The sequence below is a fragment of the Anomalospiza imberbis genome, chromosome 11 (genome assembly GCF_031753505.1).
Source record: "Anomalospiza imberbis isolate Cuckoo-Finch-1a 21T00152 chromosome 11, ASM3175350v1, whole genome shotgun sequence".
NCBI classification, from domain to species: Eukaryota; Metazoa; Chordata; class Aves; order Passeriformes; family Viduidae; genus Anomalospiza; species Anomalospiza imberbis.
Genome location: NC_089691.1, coordinates 10637004 through 10656008, shown reverse-complemented (window position 1 = coordinate 10656008; position 19005 = coordinate 10637004). Strand labels below are relative to the sequence as shown.

At 39.6% G+C, this 19005-nt stretch overlaps 2 protein-coding genes across 26 annotated transcripts in view; one reads left to right on the top strand and one right to left on the bottom strand.

The window, feature by feature from the left end:
- Positions 1-19005, bottom strand: part of SLMAP (sarcolemma associated protein) — a 455854-nt gene that overhangs the window by 240137 nt on the left and 196712 nt on the right. The gene's annotated exons all lie outside the window — the stretch shown is intronic.
- Positions 2760-17540, top strand: HESX1 (HESX homeobox 1). Of its 4 annotated transcripts, XR_011003014.1 has the most exons (7): positions 2760-2937; positions 5171-5429; positions 5514-5743; positions 6052-6153; positions 7066-7231; positions 8085-8242; positions 16976-17540. XR_011003014.1 is itself a non-coding variant. In XM_068201824.1 (5 exons), exons 2-5 carry the CDS (start codon positions 5216-5218, stop codon positions 7162-7164), a joined length of 621 nt encoding a protein of 206 aa, XP_068057925.1. In that variant the 5' UTR covers positions 2760-2937; positions 5171-5215; the 3' UTR covers positions 7165-7330. The 4 variants fall into 4 exon arrangements, 2 of the variants coding, with proteins under 2 accessions (XP_068057925.1, XP_068057924.1); XR_011003013.1 differs by lacking the exon at positions 16976-17540 and having other exon boundaries at positions 8085-10195; XM_068201824.1 differs by lacking the exons at positions 8085-8242; positions 16976-17540 and having other exon boundaries at positions 5538-5743; positions 7066-7330.

Sequence of the window (19005 nt, the reverse complement as noted above, 5' to 3'; positions counted from 1 at the left end):
CCGAGCGCCCGGCTTCCCCATTGGCCCGCCCGGCTCCTCCACTGGCCCGCCCGGCTTCCCCATTGGCCCGCCCGGCTTCCCCATTGGCCCGCCCGGCTTCCCCATTGGCCCGCCCGGCTTCCCCATTGGCCCGCCCGGCTCCTCCATGGGCCCGCCCGGCTCCTCCATTGGCCCGCCCGGCTTCCCCATTGGCCCGCCCGGCTTCCCCATTGGCCCGCCCAGCTTCCCCATTGGCCCGCCCGGCTTCCCCATTGGCCCGCCCGGCTCCTCCACTGGGCCGCCCGGCTCCTCCATTGGCCCGTCCGGCTTTCCCATTGGCCCGTCCGGCTTCCCCATTGGCCCGCCCGGCTTCCCCATTGGCCCGCCCGGCTTCCCCATTGGCCCGTCCGGCTTCCCCATTGGCCCGCCCGGCTCCTCCATTGGCCCGCCCGGCTTCCCCATTGGCCCGCCCTCCCCTCCCACCCGGCTGCCCATTGGCTGGCGGGCCTGCCCGTTCGCGCGCAGGCGCGGGGGCTGGGGCGCTCGCGCACGGCCCTTCAGGGCCGAGGCTGCGGTGGCGTCCCGGGAGCGGCTCCGTGAGGGGCCGCGTCCTGGCTGGGGTGACTGCCCGGCAGTGCGGCTCCGTGAGGGGCCGCGTCCTGGCTGGGGTGACTGCCCGGCAGTGCGGCTCCGTGAGGGGCTGTCCTCGCTGGGGTGACTGCCCGGCAGTGCGGCTCCGTGTCCTCGCTGGGGTGACTGCCCGGCAGTGCGGCTCCGTGTCCTCGCTGGGGTGACTGCCCGGCAGTGCGGCTCCGTGTCCTCGTTGGGGTGACTGCCCGGCAGTGCGGCTCGTGGCTGTCAAGCAAAGTGTCCTCTCAGCCCTGTCTTTGCTCCGGGGGTTGCTGTTGTCATCTCACAGACAATTACCTTGAGGGCCGCTCCACAGCGGGGGAGCGCTGTTGGGTCCCTGCCGTTCTGGAGCATCTTTGGCACTCTTGCCATGTTATTGGAGCACCTTTGGCACTCTTGCCATGTTATTGGAGCGCCTTTGGCACTCTTGCCATGTTATTGGAGCGCCTTTGGCACTCTTGCCATGTTATTGGAGCATCTTTGGCACTCTTGCCATGTTATTGGAGCGCCTTTGGCACTCTTGCCATGTTTTGTGGAGCATCCCTTTTGGCAAGTCTCCTCTTATCCCTGCCGTGTGGATGGGCCCCAGGTGGAAGCCAGTCACTTCTGCTGTGCTTGCAGTGAGACAAGAGGCCTTAAGCTGAGACAGGAGAGATTCTGATTAGATATTAGAAAATAGTATCTCTTAGATTGATGCTTAGATGCTCTCTTAGACTGAATAATTGTGGTGCCATAGGTTGGTGGCAAATATTAAACGCTTAAAACTACTGTGAGGGCTTGCTGGAATTAAAACAGATCATTGGTTGGACTTGGGAACTGGTTCAGCTCTGTAAAATCCCTAAGTTAGAAAATACCTCTGAGATCATTGAGTCCAACCATTAATCCAGGAGCCTGTGTTCACCACGAAACCATGTGCCCACGTGCCACGCCCTCACATCTGAACACTTCCAGGGATGGTGATTTTCAATGCCACCCTGCCCATGGAGAAACTTTTCCCAATATCCAACCAAAACATTTCCAGGCACAACTTGAGGCTGTTTCCTCTGGTCCTGTCCCTTGTTACCTGGGAGAAGAGACTGACCCCCACCTGGCTACAACCTCCTTTCAGGTAGTTCTAGAGAGCAAGACTTAGTAGACTTGATTATAGTTTTTTAGCTGGGGGAAAAAAAAAAGTATTCCATTGTTGGTTTTGCCTTTTTGGGACCAGGTGAACTTAGTCTAAGACCAGATTAGAAAGTACATGAAGTCATTCATTCAGCAGAGCAAATGATTAATGGTTGTGGTGCAGTCTTGCTATGAGACCATTCTTTATGTTGTGTCAGGTTATGATTTGCCATTAAAAGCAGATAAAGGACAGGACTGGTGTGTTAAATTGCAAACAATTAAAGATTTTTGAGGTGGCTTTTGTTTTGTTTGTTGGTTTGGGTTTTTTGGTAGTGGGTGGGTGGTTTTTTGTTGTTGTTTTTGGTTTTTTGCTGTTGTGTTTTGTTTTTTTTTTTTCCTGTAGGAAGTGGTGAAGAAATTTCCCAGTTAATACTGTTCAGTCAATTAATTTACCAGCTCAGCTGGTGACTCACCTGACTGAAGCAAGTCACAACACCTCTCCCTTTCCCTGTCAATAAGGGTAATAACTCAGGGTTATCTTACAAGGCATTTTATGGACTAAGTCTTGTATCTGCAGCATGTGACAGGACATTAACATTGGTTTATAACCTATAAATATTTGTGCTTTCTGGTTTTGAGACAGTTAACTTGTGACCAAGCTTTGTAGCAGTCTTTGCGGCAATAAGAAATTACTTTGTTTTGTACTGTAAGATCGTTTTCCCAGTGGAATTCAGGAGGTAGTAACTTTAAGTGGATTGGGTTTAGTTAGCTTTGTGTATTTACAGCTGTAAGTGGCATCCAAAAGTTTTATTTGAGCTACAAATTTGACTGCAACAAATGTAAGAGTAATGAATTGGAGAATCCCTCTGCACCCTCTAATCCTGGTTTTAGTGTTACACTGTTTTCAGCATTGTAGACCTTTTGTTAGTGTGTGAGAGTTATTTTGTTACTGTTTGGGGTTTTTGATTTGTGGAGTTGGGTTTTTTGTTTGGTTTGGGGTGGTTTTTTTTTGGAGAGGTTGTTGGTTTTTGGTTGTTACATTTTGTTGTTGCTTTTTCTGCAAAATATCTACTAAGAAGCCTTAAAAATGTGGGGAACTAACACTTGGCACTTTGTCAACAGAGAGTAGAGCAATGAACACATCTTCAGAGGATTCCAGATGTGTGCCCTTATGGAGAGAACATTTGGCCTCTGCTGGAGGGTGACAGTAGCTGTGTGGATAAGGTAGGCTTTATTTGTAGTGTTTCCCACTTTTTAACACAACGTTTCTCATACTTTTGCTAGTGGCAACCTTGGATTAACCTTGAATTTACCTGCATTCACTTAATCTCCCTGTGTCAAAGTAGCTTTTACTTCAACCAAGAAATAGCTAACTGCTTTGTTTTGTGAAAATTGGTGTTACCATTTTGAAGTATTCTTGCTTTAAAAAAAACTTGGGAATTCTGAAGTTAGCTTTGAATATAATACTTATTATTATGTTAAAAACATATTTGAAAGATAGCTTCATGCAGCATGACTTCTGAGGTGCTGAAATACTGGGTAAAGAGGTTGTGGGTAAGGTGAGGTGAAAGGTGAATTTTTGGAGTGTGATAAGTAATCAAGAAAGATAATATATACTATTTATACCCTTTTAAAAAGCTGAAAACGTTCCAGGCTCTAGTGAAAGGTGACCCAGCAGTGCAGTAGCAATGGTGAGAAGAGCAAAAGGCAGCAAGAGTAAGAACTGGGCCTTCAGACCAAAGCCCCCAAGAGCACTGGTGGGGTCTCCTCAGCTGGAGTAAACAGACAGTGGGGGCTTCCCATCTCTGGAGAACGAGAGCTTCATCTCCTAAAGAGATGAACTCCACTGTCCCTGGGCAAAAAACAGTGGTGCAAAGTCTGAAAGGGAGATTAGTTTCCTGCCTCATCAAGTATGTGATGCTTTAAGAGGATTGGATTTGCATATCCAAGGAGCAGTGAGTTTTCCTATTATTGATTACTTAGGATTCCCAAGTTAATGTTTGCTGTGTTGCTCTAATTACCCCTACCAAGGTATTTAGCTAAAGTCTATAGGTAATTTCAAATGGGTTGCAAGGTAGTATTGGTCAATACTAATGGGCCAAACAATGAAATACAGTTTTCAAGAGAAGGCTTAAGGTCCATAAATGGTGACTGGAACTCATCTTGCAAGTGAACATTGCAGGTGGATGCATGCTGCTTCAAGATCCATTGATACATGTGAGAAGTGTCCTTGGCAAGATCACTTCTGGAATTGTCACTCTTTTAATAGTTTGGTTTGACAACAATCTTACTGCACAACACAAAGTCAGGCCAGAAGGTGGGGTAACTTTTCCTCCTGAAATAAAAATAGTGTTTTCATTTTTTGCCTGTTATTTTTGGACAAATCTTGAATTTATAGTGTCTCTTCAGAAATTCCTCCTTTTCTTATCCTGAACCAAAGCTGTTTTTGAGCATGTGTTGTCAACTGCTGTGTGACTGACAGATAAGCTTGAATACAAAAATGTTATAGTCTGTATTTTATTATAATGGATGAAATCAGAATTGTGTCAGACTTTATTACAAAGCCTTTATTTCCTTTCTTCCTGTTACTCATAATTGGTTTTTGTGATTTTAAGTGTTGGCTCTGTAAGATTTAAATATACTTCTGTTTGCTATAAACCTACAAGGAGGGAGAAACATATATGAGAAAGAGGATGCTTTTAAACCTGTAAATTTAAGTGTACTGCTTCTATTACTTGAAATTTTGCTTTTATGTAGTGAAGAATTATGAGGAAATTTCGCATCTGGTATGTTTCAAAAAGGCTGCAACAAAGTTATTTTAATAAGAAAAGTGAATGCATGAATTATTTAAAATAGTTGGTGCAACTGTTCCTATTAACTAATCCAGGCACTTGGAAGGCAATTACACTGAGCTTTGACAACACTGCCAACCCACTGCACAGTGCCTTATGCCAAAAGCTATTGTTGTTTTATTGACCACGTTCACCATTACATATGCATATGAAAAAACAGAGGCATTTTCATCGGGATTACCCTAATAGCATTAAGAGATTATTTTTAAATTTCCTTGGAAGGAAATTCACTTAAATGAGATTACTTATTACTTGACTGGTTTCCTATCATGCTTCTATGTTTAGGTAAGTGGAGTCCATTAGAGTATAAAGTTTTTTAAAAAACTGATTTTATACATTAATGATTTCAAATAAAAGAGAAGTACTATATTTGTGCACAGCTTCTTTTGAGAAAGTGAAGTCGATGCTCTGGTTAGGAGAGATAACACTTTTTGTCCCCCTTGGTGGCCCCCCTAGTGTCACCATTAGTTGCTAATTACTTGCAAACAAATAAACAATTAACTCCTCGTGCCTCTTGGTGGGAGAGTTTTCATTGACATGCTAAAACTTTCTAATAAAAGATTTTAATTAATGACGTTACAAATCCAACCCCCTTGTCAACATAGCTATAAGGAGGACTTGTGGAGAAATGCAAGTACAGTGCCCCTGCTATGCTGGCTGAGGGCGAAGTCATGGCTGGTCCCTCGCTGTGTGCTGCCACCACAGCGGCCTCTCCGGACCTGCACAAGGTGCCCGGCTTGGGAGAGAGTAAAACCACACACTGCTCCTTTTCAATTGAGAGTATATTGGGACTGGAGCAGAAAAAAGATGGCATTCCCGCTGGGAAACCTTACAGACCCTGGATGGATGCATGCACCAGCTTGGGTAAGTCAGACTGTTTTGTAACCCCTTAAGCTTTTACCCTTCAAAAATACTGGCGTGTTTCTACTACAAACCAGTAAATTGAAGCTCTCCTTTTCTTGCTCTTTCTAGTTTTAGGTGATGACAATAATCCCCATCTGCAAATCCCTGTTGTTTGCTATGAAAATCCATTATTTCATGCTAGAAGTGATCCAGTGCAAGAGGAAAACGTTTTGAAATGTGAAAAATATTTTTCAGTCACTGAAAGACTGTCTTTCAAACGAGAATTGAGCTGGTACAGGGGTAGAAGACCAAGAACTGCATTCACTAGAAGCCAGGTAGGGATTTCCTTAGCATTTACAAATGAGTAACAATGTAGTTTAGTAAAATGTTGGAAGAAACCTCTAGCAGCTGATAAGTTCAGTGTGATCTACCTCTGCAGAGAGAAATGTAATCAGGAACTTGTGTAAATTAACAGGAATGTTGCTAACTTCAGCAGATTTGTGTTTATGCATGGAATCAGAATTGTGCAACACTGATCAGAAGTCTCCTGTTGAACAAACTAAGCTGTTATTTTATTTATTTTATGTATTACTCCTATGAACATAGTGTTAACTATTCAACAAGTGTATTTTAATCTCCTCAGATTGAAGTCTTGGAAAATGTTTTTAAAATGAACTCCTACCCTGGCATTGATATTAGAGAAGAGTTAGCACGCAAATTAGATTTAGATGAAGACAGGATCCAGGTAATTAAATATTTATTTGAATTTTCCTGTAATTCCAGCTATATGTACTCTCTGTACTACTATATGTAAGTAGTTTGACAGCAGTAAGGAGAAAGTTAATAATCTCAATTTAAACCAATATATATACATGAAGCATGCCTTCAATGATTTGTGAAATGGAAACCATTGAATTCCTTCTGAAATCTAAAGCCTTCCATAGCACTGATGAGGTATTCATCACTGTAATATTTCCACATTATCTGCTCTGTTAATCTCTAGTTATTATGTGCAGAATTTGATAATTTCCTTAAAATATTTTTTATGTTTTGCTTGTCACCATATTTGAAAAATAAATTTGAAACAGGTATGGACATAATTTGTGAGACTGCCAGCAGAGCAGATGTATTAAACCAGTGTTTGAACCTATGTCTTTACCTGGCCAAAAACAAAATCTATTCAGGGATGTTAATTATTGATTTCCAGGTAATTCAATGTGATAAGAAGCATACAGTAAACATAAGAATTTGGGCCTTGCTTTGTTGTTTATCAGGCTTTTGTTGCAAGTATTATATTGGGCTTGATGAGAAACTTGGTGCTGCAAATAGTTAAGCAGCTGAAGAAATAGCACCATAAGACATGTGTGAATTCCAGATGTTCAGGATCTTCCAGGATCTGATTCTGTCACTGAATTTAATACCAGTTTTTATATTAATTACAGTGAAGCTGATCTCACTTTCCAGTTAACCTGGGGATATTATTTTCTTTGTGGTGATAAACATGCTGTCATCTGCGGATTTTAAATTTATATTGAACTTGCAAACTGCTGTTGTCACACAAAATATTGTCACACTGTGTGAATACTTTTAAGTTTCAAATATTATTCTGCTTCCACTGCTGTGTTTCTGAAAAGCATCCCTTCTCTTTCCATTTTAGATCTGGTTTCAGAACCGTCGTGCAAAGCTGAAAAGATCACACAGAGAATCTCAGTTTCTAATGGTGAAAAATACTTTCACCTCCAGCCTGCTAGAGTAGAAGGAAGGATGGCTTGCTGTTACAGTACTGCTACAGAAAATGAAGAATTATTCATAATCTGTATTAAGTAATGATATAGTAATTATGATTTTATGCCCAGATTTGAAAGTTTATTCTAATTTTCATTCAAATAAACTGTAAATACTTGAAGTATTATTCTAATCTACTTTTTGTGGAAAAAGTGAACTTTTTCTATATATATTTGAGTAAGTATTTTCAGAGATTTTGAGATACTTTGCTGTTTAAAACAATCCAAACCCTAAGTTGCACAAGAATTTCAGCTACTATGAATTACAGCAGATGACTTGACAAGCTTTATGGTTTTAGAAGAAGTCTGTTTCAAGTCTGAAATAAACTGTATGCAACATAGATTTTGCTACAGGAATCAGTTTGTTGCATTGCAGTTTAAATAGCTTATTTATAAAGAATATTATAGTTTTCATAAAGAAGATAATTTTTAGAAAAAGGTGTCTCCAATGGAAGGACTAATATTCAACTGACTTCAGTTTTAACAATTGCTCAGTTAAAAGAAGCTGAATTATAATCTTTTTATGTAATTTTAATTAATTTAGGTTATTTGCAGATTTAATTCTCTAACTTGGTTATCTCCTCTCTTGTCAGTATAACTGTTCCAGTTATGGAAGTTGCCCTATTATCTTTTAATGACAGAATGTGGCATTTCGTGGGATCAGACCAGTGGGGCCAGACCAGATATCCAGATCATTGCCATTAATTTTAGGGTGTTGAATTCATTTTTATCAAACAGTACATGAAAGTTAATTATCCTCATATTTGATATTGAACTTGAAGTCAAGGAGAGCCATATATGAAAAAAAAAACCAAACCCTCGAGTCTTTCTTCATGGGCACAGAGTAAGGAAACATTGTAAGTACAGGTTTATGCTGCTCTTTGTTCAGCAGAGCTCTAAGCACTTGCTTCATGTGCTGGTGACCTTCAGTGGGACTCCAGGCTGTGTTTCTTGCTAGACATAAATTCTACATTATCTCATGAACAGACAGAGTATTGCTCTTCCTTTCTTCATGCTTGTATCCACAGCTGTTGCCCAATAGGATGAAAGGTAAGTTGATAAAATAGGGTGATAGAAAAAATCTTTTTATGTAGTCTCATACTAGGAAAAGCTAAAGGGAGGGATGATCTGACAGTCCTTACTTAGTATTTTGAATTATAGTTTGAGCTACAAGAGATTAAATAAAAACTATTTCTATAATTTCTGAAAAATATCACTGAAAAACTGCATTACTTTAGAACAGGGTGACAGATGTTGGCCCTTCCCTGTTTTTATCTTCATTGGCTCATTGCCTTCACTTTTATGCAGAATCCTAAAAATCTTGAATTGTTTGGCTTTGCTCCTGGAAATCTTATTTTAATATGGAAATAACAAACTTTTAACTGATATTGAAACATTATTTTTTGTGCTTTATTGGATTTGGGAAATAACATTCCTAACTGAATTCTGTTGTATCCTGCATTCCAAAATACTTAAGACAACCACAAGTAAAGCAATTTAAAATGAGCCAGATCCATTAGGAGTAATTTTTAGAGAAATTGAAATCTCAATTCAGATACCTGCCTGATCTGGTAAAGGCAAAGACAATATTGGGAATGCATTCTTTTATTTTGTTTTTCTTCACACCTCAAAACGTATATTGCCCATAGCTTAACCTTATTGCAGGTAATCTGAAACTATTGTCTACTTTACTTCTGGAAACAAAGTTTCCAGCAGCAACAGATTAGACTAATCTGTACAGACTGATTGCTTAAGAACCTTACTCTATTATCTGGCAAATACCTAAATACACCTAAAGTCTGCTATAATGGAACTTGTCTCAAGTGACGGAAGTCTGACAAAGCAATTTAAGAGAAGCAGAATAATAATAGCACCAGCCCTGGTATCCTGCTCTCCATTAGCAAATGTTACCAGCAGGATCTTTAGTGTGAGGTACTAGGAGTGTCCCACACCGTGCTAAGGGGAAAAGAGTTTAAAAGCAGAGTTGCATGATTTGCTTCATTTGGCTTAGCTTGTTCTTCCCAGAGTAAAGGAATCAGCAAGTCAAAAAAGAGCCTCTCACTTTACATTTATATCTACTTTGGCCAGCATGGGTTTAAATTATGCCCATCACTTTCTCAAATACAGCTGGATATTTTTCCACCTTGAAAAGTATTAGTCTGGACTTCACAGGGTCTTTGTCTTGTCGTGGCAATATGCAGAGCTCCCTTGGCAATGTATGTGACAGTCGTGTTTCCTGTGCAGGAACAGCAGTGGGGGAGGCTGTCTGCAGAGGCCACCCTGGGTGCTGGAATCCAGCCCTGCTCCAGTTTTGCATGCTTTGCCCTGCAGTGTTTCTGTTTGTCTCCCTGCCCTTCAGAACATGAAAAATCTCAGTCTTTTTTCTAGTTCTGGCTTAAGCTCATGAAGCCACAGCCTTTGCTTCCAGCCATGTTGCCTTGCTTTGGCTCCAGTGATCATTTGACCCTTGTGATAAGCTGATACATTAACTATGATGGTGAAAAACTGGTCTAGCAAAGAGCCCTCTCACTCGAGCTGTCATGTCAACAGCCATGAGTAGGTACAACTTAGGCTCTGTCAGGTTGGTACTGGGCCTCTGTCCCTGACTGTAGTGGGGCCCAAATATTCTAGTAGTGTTTTTCTGAGATAGGTCCAGTAACTGTGATCCTAACTGGGATGCTGGGCTGCATAATAATTTGTTTTAAATTGATGTTCTTCTCTTAATTACTGTCTCCATATTAATTTTTTTTCTAATTACAAATTTCAGCAATGCCCAGTGTTGTCCAAAAAAGCTGACCTATGCCTATGGTCTAAAAGCAGATTCATAATAATTTATACCAAAGAGCCCATGTTCCCGAAGTTCTGTTGTGATGTTACTTGAAGCATACGCAAAGCATAGTTTAAAGCTTCAATGTTCGCATCAGAAGCCTAGATTGAATCAGCATTCATTAAATTGTCATTTAACACTTTGAATTTGCAATTATTTAGTTTGTCAGGTCTGTGCTTACAGCACAGCTAGCCAGCAGACCAAACTACAAGCTATGCTTTTTCTGGTGTGTGTGAGGATACAGCTACATTTTTCTACTTGTTCAAAGTTTTGTATTGGAAATACTTCTGAAAAGATGAAACCTTTGAGTTCTATAGTTGTATGTAAAAAGATTAACATGGTGCTCAAAGTGTTAGTAGAAGGAAATGTGATTTTAAAAATAATCCAGCATTTTTATGTGAATGGATTTTAACAGAAGCCTTGTATAAAAGCAGTGTAAAATAATTTGCAAATGCCTTCAGTTTATCTAACATGAAAATAAACTTACCTTAATCAGTTGAGATCAGCTCTCAGCTAACAAACATAAAATCAAAGCTTCCTATAAATTGGTTGTAAAATAACTCTTTTATTCCTTGGATTGATTTAGTTTCCATATTATTTGTTAGATTGATGATCTTTGTCCCTTTATTTTAAAGGATTTGCATAATTGGATGGGAAATATAAGGTATTTTATTTTTAAAAATACTTTGCAGCTATAGTGATTGGCCTTAATTATTATTTCATGTCCTGTTATTTGTTTAATGGATTCATCTTGAATCAAAATCACATTCTATTATTTTATATGAGCTATTTATAATATCTTATGTACATATTTGATAATGAAAAAGTAAAAAGACAAAGTATAATAATCATATGAGAGGAAGCTGAGGTTGTTCAACCTCTTGGGGGGCATAAGGATCCCACGTGATTGCTTCAAAAAGGGATCTCTTGTGGTCACAGTGAGCCAACAGGGTTGTTGGTGAGGGAGAGGAATCCAGGGCTGCTGAACAGTCTTCAGTTCTAGATTCCTTTGTGGGGGAGTAGTGCCTGGATTTGTGTGACATGAGGGGAAAGGGCTACACAGAAAATATGGAAACCAGTCTGTCATTTTGAGCACCCAAAGTTGATACTGGTGGCCAGCAGCATTTTCAGGAGAATCCCAGGAAGAGTGAAGTGTTGCCTTGCATGGCCCAGTGTTATCACTGAAGTTTTGCTTTCTTAGATTAACTAGCAAATTGGAGAATTAATCATGTGCTTGTTGAGTTTAGAAACAGCAATAAATTGGATTTCTTTTAATACCTGTTTCTTGCAGGATACTTTTTTAAGCAAGGAGGTAAGAACATGATCAGGAATACTTAGGGATACATGGGCTTTGGTATAGCTGGGTGTGATTGCCAATGCTGTGGGGCTGGTATTAGAGTGACAGAATAAGTACTGCATTGCTTGTGCCTTAAAAATAAAAGGAAAAAAGAGGACAAAAAAGCAGTGAAAGGATAGATTTTGCAAGTGTGTTTTGATCCATGTTATGAATCAGTGGGTGTGAAGCCCGGCATCTTGAGCAGAGTTTGTTGTGCAATCACACAGGTGCAACTAGTGCTTTTGATATTCAATTTCAAGCAGGGTCATCTGGCTTGGGACATTGTAAAGATGTATATGTGTGACCAGGAAAATTGATACAACACCTAGACTGAAAGAGAAGTTAGTATTCCTTCTTTCTGCATTTATGTTCGAGGATTCTTTTCTCCTAGCTCCGAAGCCAGGTTTTCCTCTGACACTAGGATGGCCTGAGAACACTCTTTTACTTAATCTTGTGCAATTTGGAGGTAAAAGGACAGAAGTAGGCAGGTGGTGTAAGATAGTCCCCTTCATTAAAAATTATCTATGTCATTAGTCCTGTTATTAATCACTATGAAATTTTGGGACTTTGCAATTTTTAAATTGCAAACTCGTTTCTCAAAAACGTTTCAAACTCGTTATCTCATTGTGACCTTTAAAAAAAATCCACAACCTTGCATCAAGTCAATTATTGTACCTTCTTTTTCTCTGATCCTTTCTTGCTCTCTTAGAATTGAGTTTTTATTTTACCAGTCCATGACATTTTACTACTTTTAAGGTTTTAAGTGCCACAGTTCCTAGATTCTGGGGCATTATCTTGTCTGTATAACCAAATTATGTTTTATACAATGAAAAAATATATTTTATTGATAGATTTTATACTCTTAATCTTTAGAATTTTATTGTATGGATCATACAATACTCCAAAAATATCTTAGGATTCAGTTTCTATGAATGATGCCATATTAAGGAGATTAAGAAGATAGCAGATAAACTATTCTGCACTAAAAATTGCTGGCTGTTTATTTGGCTTTTCTATATAAAGACAGGCTTTAAAGTCAAAAATTTTGAAACGGCTTTAGTTTGTATTTGAGCTGCCTAGAAAAGTGCTGGGCTGCTTCTGTCCTCTAGAGGCTGCCTTTAGTAATGGCAGCCCCACGTGTTGTGGGGATTTAATTCGCACTCTGCAGCGGGGCCCTGGGCACGGGATGCCCGCAGGGGATAGACTGATCCTTCCAATTACACAGTATTTGTGACCGAATTTATGTTCTGCACACGTACAAGGCCTGATTTTCCAAGGCTCTGAGTGCTCAATATTGAACAGAACTTAGTGATGGGTGGGTGGTTAATATTTTTTGATGCTCTGAACAGTCAACCTTTTAAAATCTTGCCTCTAAATGAATTTCAGCTGCTGCTGTGACTCTGTGTCTGTAAGACTGCCCAGCATTGTCATTTTATGGTAGGAGAATATTTTCCCATTCCAGAAAGGAATTCTCAGGAAGAATTTCTTCACAGAAAGGGTTGTTAAACATCAGGACAGGCTGCCCAGGGTGATGCTGGAGTTGCCATCCCTAGACATGCTCCAAAAAACCAGTGGATGTGGCATTGAGTGCAATGGTCTGCTTCAGAGTGTGATGATTGGTCAAAGGTTGGACTTGGTCTTAAAGGTCTTTTCTAAGCTAAATGATTCAGTGAAAGCTTTTGACAAATTGCCCTGCAGTTCTAGAATAACTCCACTCATTAGGGTGTAAAACTTAGAATGACTTCTGGTACAATATCTACTAATAGAATTCTTCTGTGATAATAAATACAGTGTTGTCAATGCAAATATTTGCCAGGCAAAAAACTTATTGCCACCCGATTTTCAGTTTTCATTATTTCATCACATTAGAAGGATAAGAAATTACTTTGTGGTGTTTAAATACTGTGCACTTCTTAACCATTCTTATTGCTTTTCAAAGCCATCAGTCAGAGCAAAATATTAAAAAATATGATAGTATCCATCTGTCATGAATCAAATATTTGTAGGATGCTCTAACTTCAGAGTAGCATTTCATTGTGTGCTATGGGATGTGGCTGTCTGACAATATTCCTGTAGTTTGCTGTAATTCATTTTGGCAGAGAAAGAAAGTCAGAGGGAAGCATTCTCAGGAGGCATCAGCACTGCCCTTAGAATGCTGAGACTTCTGTAAAATTTAAGTTGGTTACATGGAAAATATTTTCTTGGGGACTGGTGTTTTCAGTGGTTGCTACTATTATAATCTAATTAGAAATAAATAATATTAAGCTATTGTAATTTACCATATTAACAGGCTTTAACTTTCCATGGAGTCTTAACAAATCTAGTTCACTGCATTTCAGTCTGTTGTTATCTGCATATTTATGTTACTCTTTCCAAAAATAAGCAGCTAACTCAATCCTGATATCCAACTGCTTCAAATTTGTGTTTTAAAATAATATGCCAGATTCTAGTGAAAAAGAACCATGAGTTTGTTTGTTGGAGAGGTAGAGCTGCCAGCAACAATTGTCATTCCTACTAGGGCCCTTCTCTGTTTTTTTTAGCCTAGTCATGTAGAATTGCTATGTGTTCTTTCATAAATCTGTTATAAATTGTTCTAAAATTACACTGGAATATTTTGGGGAATATTTGTCATATAAACAACAAAAAAAAAGCAATTTCCATATGCTTCCAGCCATTTATTTTGTTTGCATACTTCCCTTTGTGGGAGTAGAATGATGTGCTATTGACAAAGGGCTTTCCAATCTTCTTCCATACTGGTTGCACAATAGTCAGACTTTTTAAAATTATTCCAGTCATGTTTCTATTGTTCTGCAGTGGTATCTGTTACAAGTGTCTCCATGCATTTTAATTGCAAAAAATTTCAGAACATTTTCTTTAGCCTTAATTACCCTTAGCTTTTGGCCTCAAATAACAAATGATGTCATCCTAAAGTGCTTGAGCAAATAGCTCTCCCTCAGTTAAATGGGAAAGGGTTTAAGGCAGGTTATGCTCAGTGAGGGGTCCCTTAGTGTGCTAGGATTAATTTTGCAGACATTGCCACAGGATGTTGTTGAATTGCACAATAGACTATTAAATCAGGTTAGGGTTGTTCTCCCACCCCACCTCCCTCCCCCGTATTTCCCTGCAGAAGGAAAATGACAGGCTGTCTGCATGGGAAGCATTGTGCTGCAATAAGAAAGGGTTGAGAGTAGAATTAAAACTGGAAACTTGTGTAAAGACATTACTTCATTATAATTTCTGGCATTTATTCAAACTGCATTGTGAGGATCTTGATTTGCATTTTAATAGCTGTTTGAGATAAAAATTTTATATTGCAGAAATACATTATTTTAAAATTGAACATTACAAATTATTCACTTGTTAAATAATAAAACATAGATGACTTTGCCAATACAGCAGTTACTTCAGAATAATTTCAGTTCAACAGAATTTTTGTTGAAAAATGACTCATCCATTCAATTTTTAATTTTCTTTGCATCATAAATCTACTCTTCCTTAAAAGTGCAGTTTCATATTACACCTAATCCAGTGTAACAGAAGACTGCTGCTGAAAGATGCAGTCCTGCCCCACTCCCTCAGAAACAACATCTGGCCACAGGGTGAGTCACTTTGGTGTGCTTTTGGAGCTGGGAGGAGTGTGCTTGGTGGCACATCACTATGTTGAATAATCTTAGAGAGCTTCCTTTGTTATCTTCATGTGAGTAAACAGATACAAAACGAAACAGAAATACAGAAAGTAGACATTTGACTACAAACGTTTTCTGACAGTAGAAGAAGGAGGCATCTATACAATACAGGGGTAACATTATATGAACATTTGCATCCATGTATCAGTGACAAATTGTTAATTTGATGGTGATCTGAAGTAATTTTCATATCATAGCTGTTTGGTTTAGTTCAGTCTTTTCCGTTTCACCATAACATACTCCTACATCTGATGCTGACTTGAGCCTCTAGGAATATAGGACTTCAACTTCTCTGGTCATTAAGTGCAATTTCCTGTAGAAGAGATTAAGTCATCCAGAAAGGTCACAAGACCATTCACTCCTTTCTCTCTGAACTCTACAAGCCTCAAAACATCCCCAAGTATCTGGAGACAGACTTGAGATTTTTGAGAAAAATCTCAAACATGTCACTGTGACAAAAAAAGTGAGCAGGAGAAACACATCCCTGCTGGTATACTCTCTGGGATTCTGGAAGGTCTGCCTTAGGCAGCAGGGAGGACTGGATGCTCAGTTTCAGGACCTGCTGCAAAGCATCTGGATATAGAAATGGCTGGCGGTGTCAAAGTAGAATTCATGCATCTAATTCCACTTTCCCATCTGGACACAGCAGCAGCTACTCCAGAAGTGCCAATAAATGTGTGGCCACAGCAGGAGGCAGCTGGCTGCCAGGACAGCCTGCTGGGTGCTCTTTGCCACTCCTGAGAGAGAAGCAGCCACTGGAGTGGAATTGTTCTGGAGGCTTGCACCCGCTGGGACTGTCTGGATGACCTTAGCAAGTGCAGTATGTCTCTACAGAAAGCAGCAAATTAAAACCAAAGAATGCTACACACAGGGGTCTTTTCCTGGCTTACTGAGGCACAGAGTCTTTGCTCTGTGCAAAAGACTTGACTCAAAATCTAATTATTGGTTTAGCCCTGAGCATGTCTGTAAGACATAAAAGCAGGATCTTTATGCCTTGGTGCTTATGTTTCCCCATCTATAAAATGAGACTGTTCATAAAGATTTTTCTTTGAGAACTCTGTGTTTCATTAATTTTTGTCATATTTCTCAAGGCATAATGATTTAACAGTTGCCTTGAACAAGATGGGTACTCATAACAGTTGATAGATTTTATTCAAATTTCAATTCAATTTTATGGCTTGAGGTTGTTTTCTTATCAGTTGATAACCTTTCACTTGAGCCTGGCCAGATCATTTGAAACTATGACATGCTGTAATACAGAAGACTCCATGGAAACAGAATTTTTGTGACCCCTGACACAGGTGGAAATTTTCATGCCCTTGCTGGGAGTGTCCACATCCATTTCACACTTGTTAGTTTTCTTCTTAAGGTTTGATCCTGGAAGATGGTTCTTCCTCTATTTTATGCTCCGTGCTCATCCCATAGATAAACTATCCTCATTGAAGTGGGACAATTTCATGTAAATGGGTACTTTCAAAAGATCTGATTTTCTGTCTTCAGGTATCTGCTGGATGAAGTTCCAGAAGACCCTCACAGTGAGGGATTTCTGTTCTGAGATCTCTTTTAGCACATTGTTTGATTCACTGCATCTGATGCTCCTTTCCTAACAGTGGGCAGTGTCTGTCTGTAACCGGAGTTACTGACTTACTGCAATACTGGGATATTGCAGTAGTCATGATTGTCTGACTTAGCTGAATACTCTGCAGGCCTGATGCATCCTTTCTGCCCCAAAGGGAGCTGTTTGAATGATTTCCTTTGCAGTCAATGTCAGTCTCTTTTGGGAGAGAATTCAGTGCTAGAAATATGAACTATGATGGAACATACAGCTTCCAAGTCCAAAAATGAATTTTTCCTGAGCAATAGAAAGATTTTGTAGGGAATTTTTAACCATATTACTGGAAATTTTTGCTAGAGGAGTTTTCATGTTTTTATAGGAATTGCTGAGTTCTCACTGTCTCCTCCATCTGGGAACAGCTGCTCAGAAAGGAGAAGGAAAAAAAAAACCCAGACTTTTAGCTTTAAGCAAGATGGGAGAGTAGCAACCAAAACCAGCTGTAGAATGCAGGATATTGATACCCATGACTTTTGGATATTATGCATTCTATACTACTCAGAAACAAGAGACTGTTGTAAAAAGGACAAAAGAACCTACAGCCAAGCAGAGTCCCCACAGCCACTTTTGCCCTTCCATGAGCTCGCAGCAGTTTGGAGACTCCAGTTAGAAACATTAGCTGCAGTAATTTGATTCCTGCCTCTCCACTACTGTTTTCCACCAAAGATTTCGGTGGAAATTTTTCTAAATGGATCCGAAGCAATGCACTACTTCTGTATTCAGCCAGTGCACTCACAGGATAAGTTGGACATGGTGGCAGCATGGAGGAATTGTTTTTCAGATGTGTCATTTTGTTATTAGCTTAGGCTGAACTGTTGGGAAAGAAGTATCAATGCTGGTTTTGTCAGATGGCATCTTTGCTTTGTGCTGCTAGGTTTGAGCTCTCAGTAAATGACCAATCATTCTGCTGCTTTCTGGATACTGCCAGTGTAACCAGTGGCAGCTGTGAGTTCTTCAGTTGTAGTGCTAGCAAGGAATTGGCACTATTTGTTGTGTGCCTGTTTTTGTTAAAAACATCATAGGCTAATGCTATGATAATGCTAATTATCAGATATTGCTAATTTTGTCCTCACTTAAAAATCACAGCTTCTCCAGCAGTCTAGATCTCAGTTAACAGAAAAAGCCAAACAGTTTCCCCCATGGTTTAGAAGATTTAATTGCAGATCAATGGCATAATGTTCAACAGGGAATCCTTACTTGTCATAGGTGGTTATGGGAAGCAGAGATATTTACTGAGCTGTAAATGAACTGTACATATGTCTTGCTTTCTTTAGCCATGATGCTGTGGTGTTTTATGTCCTTTGTAATTCATTCAAACATAAAAGGTCTAGTTATTTACACGTTTTATGCAGCCTGACTTGATTGAAAATAAAAACGCTCGTATAGTTTTCAAGCCTGTTTAGATGACTTCTGAGTAATGCAAGGAGAAAGTAAAGCAGAAATATCCAGACACTACTACAGTAGTGTACAGGGAGAAAATGTGCTAAACTTCCATTCTGACCTGCATGTACTTGACCTTCAAAAACGTCTCATTATAAAATCAGTGGAACTCCATCTAGAGACTTAATATTACCTTTTTTCAGAATTCCAGCCTGCAGGGGCAATGGAGATCAAAAATAAGATCCTTTTGATTCCAGAGCAGCAAAGAACTATGGCCTAATCTCCAATTTTTGCTTAAAAAAAAGTTTAATGTAAAAAATTTCTGTTCATGTCACAATGGAGGGCAATAGCCATCTTAAAGTCACAAACCTGTTTTCAAAGGTAACTGTGAGTGCCAGGGCTGTGATCCACCAACTTAAACTGTTTAAGAAAGCTTTATCATATTATTTTCACCACTAGTCACAAAGGATGGCAAATCGGTGATAGGTGTAAAACCAATAATAGTTAAAAATTACCAGCTGGTTGTGTTTCCTTTCAACTGATTGCCTTAGTGGTGGTTTTACATACTATTTTAATCCAAACTGTAATGTCTTCTATAAAATACTGATGGGTTTGTCTGTTCCATTAGGATGATGTTTTTGTCCAAGATCAATCATAGCAAACAGAATGTACTAAAATTAAGGTTTTCAAAATAACTGGTGTAAGCAATATGTAGAAGTGATGTATGACAAGGCCCTGGGCTGTCTCATCTAAAACTGAAGTTTGGGCTACTTTGAGCAGAGGGTTAGGCCTAGTGGTCCCTGAGGTCTCTTCCAAGCTGAATCATCCTGTGCCTTGGAGGAGCCTTGGGCTGCTCTGTCTCTTATATGCCTTTAAGGCAAAGGGGTGGAAATTGATGCAATTTACTGATATATTAGATCACCTTGCATTTGATATTTATCAGAAATGTGATTTATTTTATTTTACAGAAAA